The following is a 6,267-nucleotide window of genomic DNA, read 5'->3' as shown; positions in this document are numbered from 1 at the left end:
TGCTGAACCTCCACTCTCATTCTTAATATTGGTAATTTATGTCTTATTTTACTTCTTATCAATGTAGCTAGAGGCATATTAGTTTTACTGAACATGCACCCAATATGTTCTTCAAGTTGTCAATGGGACTTGAACTACAAACTACACAGTCAGCCATGTAGGATCCAGATGTCTTAAGCACCAGAACACTAGCTAGCCTGATTGCTCCTCTTAGCACAGAACTTCTACCATGGGATCCTCTTTGACCTTCCTATTCTCTGACCTTGTAGACATTCTTAAAGCTCTGCCTTCAGGTCTCTCCCTGAACCTGGAACTTGCAACACTTACTTCTTGACCTAGGGGAATATTTACTACCTTGTATTCTCTTTTCTCCAAAGAGAAAATATATAAATATATCATTAAAACCTGGCTTTCAAAAAGCGTACATTTTAAATGTATATGAAGTATCCTAATCACTTAGCTAGAAAGAAAGGCTATTAAGGTATATATGAATATATTAGCAAAGCTTATCAGTTAACACTGTATGTATATACTTCTAGGTAATTTTAGAGTCATCATAGTACTAAATCTTAAAAAAAAAAGGTTTCTAGATTTTTTTCTTTTGGTTGCTGTCATGTATTAGTAAAATAGATTAGCTGAGTTTATTAATAAAACATAGTTTGGACAGGTAGAGTGGGAATAGAATCTGAGCAGTTCCAAAGGTTTCTGCTCATCTGCCTGTCCTACCCAGTTAAACCTTGATTTTGGTAGATTGGGACTCTAATTGTTTAATTATATTTGAAGTAACATGTTGTCTTCTCTTTAAATTATTTCTCCAAGAAAATGATGAGGAAAAAACATCATTAGTAAAAATCTATGTCCAGAAAAACATATGAAAATAGTAGTATAATTTTCTCACAAATATTTGCTGACTAAAGTAATAATAACTGAGAGATTTTTGCTACAGAGCATGTTTGCTCAGTGGAGAGACAGAGAGAGACAAAGAAACAGAAAGCAAGAAATCCCTCTCCAGAGGGGATGGCCATGCAGCAGTTCCTTCTCCTCCATTCTCCTCTCAAGATTTTGGGCATGCATGCACACACACTAGGCATGAGTTTCAAGCCACTGGATCCAGGACTAGAACTGTGGTCTACCACATAGGAGTCCAGCACCTTAACCCTATCATTTCACATTTAAGTGATATTGATAAGTTGACATTGTCTTCTGATACTTAGTATTAGAGAAGAGGTCTAAACCAGTGCAATATTTATTTCTTTATTAGTAGTTTCACTGAATTGTAAATTATATAATCTTTATTCAATATAATCTGCTTTCCATATTGTTTTTTCTAACCTTTCCTCCTCTTCACATTATTTTACTGTTGAAATTAAATTTTTTTAATATTAATTGTATTTTAAGTTTTCAAATAATCTTCATTTTTAAACATCTCCCTTGTTACAATACTATGATAACTTAACTACCTTCTTGTATTTGTCTGTTCTTCTCCACAGAGATACTATTCACTTACATTCCATTGATTTACATTTTCCTTTATTCCATTAGAAGTATGTCTTAGGGACCAGCAGTTAGCGTAATGTCTATGTAGCTGGACTCCCATGTAGTCGACCACAGTTCGAGTCCCAGACCTGGTGCTTAAACTCACACTGGGCGCATGTGCATGCGTGCTCAAAATCCCGAGAGGAGAATGGAGGAGAAGGGACTGAGGTGTGGCCATCCTGGGGGGTGATTTCTTGCTTTCTGTCTCTCTGTCTCTTTCTGCCTTTCTGGCGAGCACATGCACCCTATAGCAAAATCCTCTCCCCCCCGAAAAAAAGAAGTATGTCTCAGAAATCTATTTTTTTGTTAAGAATTATTTTATTTTTATTTCATTAATTATTATTATCATTATTATTTTCCAGTTTGATCAGAGAGAGACAGAGAGAGAGAGAGAGAAAATGAGAAAGCAAGCCACCAGTTCCGAGACTTGAACCATGGTCAGCCATGTGGGAGTCCAATGCCTTTAACCACCATGCCACTTGCCAGCACCAGAAATCTATTTTTTATAGTGTCTAGAAATAATGTGTTTTTTTTTCCATTTTCATGATAATAGGTTTTGTTTTAATCATAAATACCTGTGTTTTGGTTGTTTTCTTCTCACATGAAGAAAAGAAAATTATACACAAGAAGAACTATGTTCAAGGGAAATTTAGTTTTTAAATCATGTTTTTGACGCCATCCTCTGTCCACTAGTATGATGAATGATTTTATTTCTCATGTACATGTATCAGGACAAGCTGATTTGCATAGTTTCTTTGTAAATGCTAAATCTTTTTTTAGATGATTTATTTACATTTTCTTACAAACATTTACTTTACATATCATAAAACTTTTGATCATGTTCCATAGTTCTTGAGAGTTAATAAACAAATTTCAAAATTTCTAAAAGAAACCCTGAATTTTAAAGATAACTTTCAAAATATTTGTAATAATTTTGTTTGTGACTATAAAAGAGACCATATGGTTTTAAATATTTTTGAGAAAATATTTACATGTCAACTAATCAAACTGTTGAGAAGCAAACACCCAGCACACAATTCACACATGAATCTTCCCAACCGGGCTTTACAGGAAAGGGATAAGCACTATTAATTTTATCATCCTGTCTTTTCACCTTCTGAGTATATGAAACATAATAAATACCATAGCAGATACATAAATTGCCACCAACCATTTAAATCTTTATCCCTGTCTATGGCAATATTATGTCATGAGTATGGCCACCTCTTTTTTTTTTTATGTTTTAAACAAACTTCTGTGTGGAACTTTTATTATATAGTTTATGATAGACTATCATCATATAAGATTTAGTTGTATTATCAGAAAATAATACTCAAAAATTAGTTTCTTAGGGCTAGCAAATGGCATAATAGTTATATTGCTGGACTTCTACAGTCCTGAACGCAGTGCCTTCAAAATCATGCCAGGTGTGTATGTGTGAGTGTGTGTGTGTGTGTGTGTGTGTGTGTGTGCACCCAAGATCCTGAGAGGAAAATGGATGAGAAGGGATTGTAGTGTGGCCATTCCCACTGAGGCGTGACTTCTCACTTTCCCTCTCAACTTTTCCCTCTCTGGTGAGCGCATGCACCCTCAGGCAAAAATCTCTTTAACAAGAAATTCCTGAAAACCATTTAAGTCTACTCAATTTCTACAAACTGCCAAAAGTTATTCAGTCTCCATGTATTAATTCAACCTGCAAATGATTAAAAACATTGACATTCAGTCTCAAAATTGCTTTTATATAAAATGTAACCACTATTGTTTTAGCCCAGAATATTTTATGTACAAATGCTCCTATCTGATCTCAGCCTCATCAGTGAAATGATCATTTTGCTGAAAATTCTTCAATTCATGCTCTCTGGCATTTAATTAATTAATTAATTTTAAAATTTCATTTTATTTTAAAATTTCATTTATGATTACATTTTTACATTCACTGTATATCATTACAACATACCAAATAAATTTTCCCATCCTGAATATACTATATATTGGTTTAATCAACAATATTACCATACATATTAACATCAATAGATAATTTTCCATTTTTGTGTCCTTAAATAGTTTGCTTCCTTCTTTTTCCTCTTGGTTTCCTTTTTCTCACCTCACTAATTATTTTTCTCTTTTTAAAAATTTTTTAAAAACAAATTTGTATTCATTCATAAAAAAAATTTTTTTCCACCTTAAATACTCTGCATATTGGTCCAGTCAAAGATATTATCATACACATTATGACTCAGCAGACAATTTTTCATTTTTGTATTCATTAAATATTCTTCTCCTTTTTCCACTTTGATTCCCTCCCCTACTGCTCACTTTTCTCCAACATTGTCTTTTTAGTTTGCTATTATTATTATTTTTCAATTTCAAGAAAATAAGTGCTTTTTTAAAGGAAATTACTAAAAGAGCTCTGATAAGTACTCTTGAATATAGGTTTTTGATAACGTTGAGATCATATTTCTGAACTTCTAGGATTTAAACAGAAAGATTGGACCACAGTAACTGCAAACTCAACAGAAGTGAGATTAACTACATGAGACTAAATTGGTGAAATAGAACTTCATGACTTTTGACTAAAATATTACTGATTTTTTTCTATGCTTTGTTCTCTAGATTTAAGGATTTTTGTTTCCTTTTGAACTGTGATAGCTCCAACAATTTGTTAATTTTTTTTAAACCAAATTGAAACATAAATTTTTCTCCCTTCCTGACCCCTCTGAAATGAGAAAGTATTTATGAGTATTCTTATGTTGTGGGAGTATGGCTATTTGCATAAATTCAATAATACCTGCTGCCTTGCATCAGGAATTGGAAACACTGGTTATTGTCAGGGCTTTCACTGGAATGTCATATCTGAAGACGTGTCCAGAAAGCTAAGGAACTAAGGTTCATCTCAAGAAAGCCAACAGAAGCTCTTGGAAAGACTACTTGGTACCAAAAACAGTTATGTCTGGCAAGTAAACGATGTCACTTCCTGATAGGACCAAAATCTTCCAAGTATAGGTACTTAAAGGCACAGTTAGATGGTGAATTACTGACTTGGGAACCTTTTTAGAGTCTAATCTGACATTCCTTATAAAAGGGTCCAGCAAAGCCAACTAAATGAATTATTATCCTTAATTGCGCTTTGTGCAAATAACAGACTAAATTGAGACTAAACTTATATTTTTGCAAATAAATTAGTTGATGCTTCTCTTTGGTAAAAGGGGGAATGTACAGGGGAAAAAAATTTTCAGAAGAAAACTATAGTTCAACTGTTAGTAGATTTTAGCTGTGTCCGTATTTGGTTTTTGAGTTTTTAGTATCTATCTACTGTTTAGACAGAATCCTAACCTGTTTTCAGGCTTTTAGTCTGAAGCAAATTTATCTCTGGCATTTATAAGTGAGCAGTTTAAAATCAAGGATCTGAAACCTAATGGTACTCGTTGGAAACAATTCCATACTTACTACTTCATAAAGTTGTTAGCATATGGATTAGGACAAATTAATTATGTTCTTGTCCTAAAAAATATTTTTTGACACCAAACCTTTCTCACAGCCTTTTTCATCTCAGTATTTCTCAGAGTGTAGATTATGGGATTAAACATAGGAGCAATGATGGTGTAAAATAATGCAAATATTTTGTCCTCAGAGAAAGTAGTAGGAGGCCTAAGGTATGCAAAGATTGAAGGTCCCAAAAATAAAATGACCACAGTGATATGAGACCCACAAGTAGACAGGGCTTTGCGCTTTCCCTCTGCTGAGTGATTTCTTAAGGTGCACAGTATAATAATATAAGACCCAAACAAGAGAACAAAGGTTACTAAGGCAACCACTCCTGAATTGGCAACCACAAGGATGCCAATAATGTAGGTGTCAACACAGGCGACTTTCAGCAAAGGAAAAATATCGCAGTAGTAATGATCAATTTCACTGGAGCCACAGAAGGGTAACCAGATTATCAGAGAAAACTGGGAAAAAGAATGGAAAGCCCCACCAGCCCAAGCAGTCAAGACTAAAATATTGCATCTTGTCCTGTTCATGATAATCATGTAGTGGAGAGGTTTGCAGATGGCAACACAGCGATCAAAGGCCATGACTGTAAGAATGAAGATTTCAATCATTCCAAAGAAGTGCATGGAAAAGACCTGTAACATGCAATCATTATAGGAGATCATTTTTCTTCCTGTAAGTAGGTCACCAATCAGTTTGGGTGTCATGCAGGAGGTATAGCAGATGTACATGGAGGATAAATGGCTGAGGAAATAGTACATTGGTTGGTTAAAAAGAGCACTGCATCTGATGGAGATTAGGATCAGAAGGTTTCCCACCAGGATGGCAACATAACACAAGAGGAAGAACATGAAGCAAAATATCTGTAGGTTCCGGACAGAGGAAAGACCCAGAAGAATGAATTCTGATACGTTTCTCTGACTGTCTGTATGTTTCATGCTATACACAAATAATTGAATAACTGAGGAAAGAATAAATATGAGTAAAATATTTATAATATCATTGCTGTTATGTAAGAATGAACTATCAGTAAATTATGGCAATTCAACAAAATTACAAATCAATATACTAATTATATTTGGAAATTATAGCTGATGTCTCTAATATTTTTTCTTTGTACTTTTCCATATATTCTGTCTTAATAATACTAAGAATACATTTTATTATTTAGAAAATATGATTTAAAAATTCTATTTTCAAAAAAGATTTCCTACTACTCTTTTATGGAAAAAGACCTAG

General features: G+C 33.7%; 1 protein-coding gene across 1 annotated transcript; it reads right to left on the bottom strand.

Annotated features, from left to right (window-relative positions):
* Nucleotides 1-5,024: 5,024 nt before the first annotated feature.
* LOC102492860 (olfactory receptor 4P4-like) lies at nt 5,025-5,966 on the bottom strand. The gene has a single exon (XM_006170576.1). It carries the CDS (start codon nt 5,964-5,966, stop codon nt 5,025-5,027), a length of 942 nt encoding a protein of 313 aa, XP_006170638.1.
* Between the last annotated feature and the right edge of the window lie 301 nt (nt 5,967-6,267).

Source organism: Tupaia chinensis, unplaced genomic scaffold (genome assembly GCF_000334495.1).
Source record: "Tupaia chinensis unplaced genomic scaffold, TupChi_1.0 Scaffold148617_1, whole genome shotgun sequence".
Classification (NCBI taxonomy): domain Eukaryota; kingdom Metazoa; phylum Chordata; class Mammalia; order Scandentia; family Tupaiidae; genus Tupaia; species Tupaia belangeri.
Note: the sequence above shows the minus strand (reverse complement) of the source record. Positions and strands in the feature narration are given on the sequence as shown.

What these genes read in the sequence shown, in the direction of transcription:
- LOC102492860 (XM_006170576.1), bottom strand. Translation starts at nt 5,966, where the DNA reads ATGAAACATACAGACAGTCAGAGAAACGTATCAGAATTCATTCTTCTG.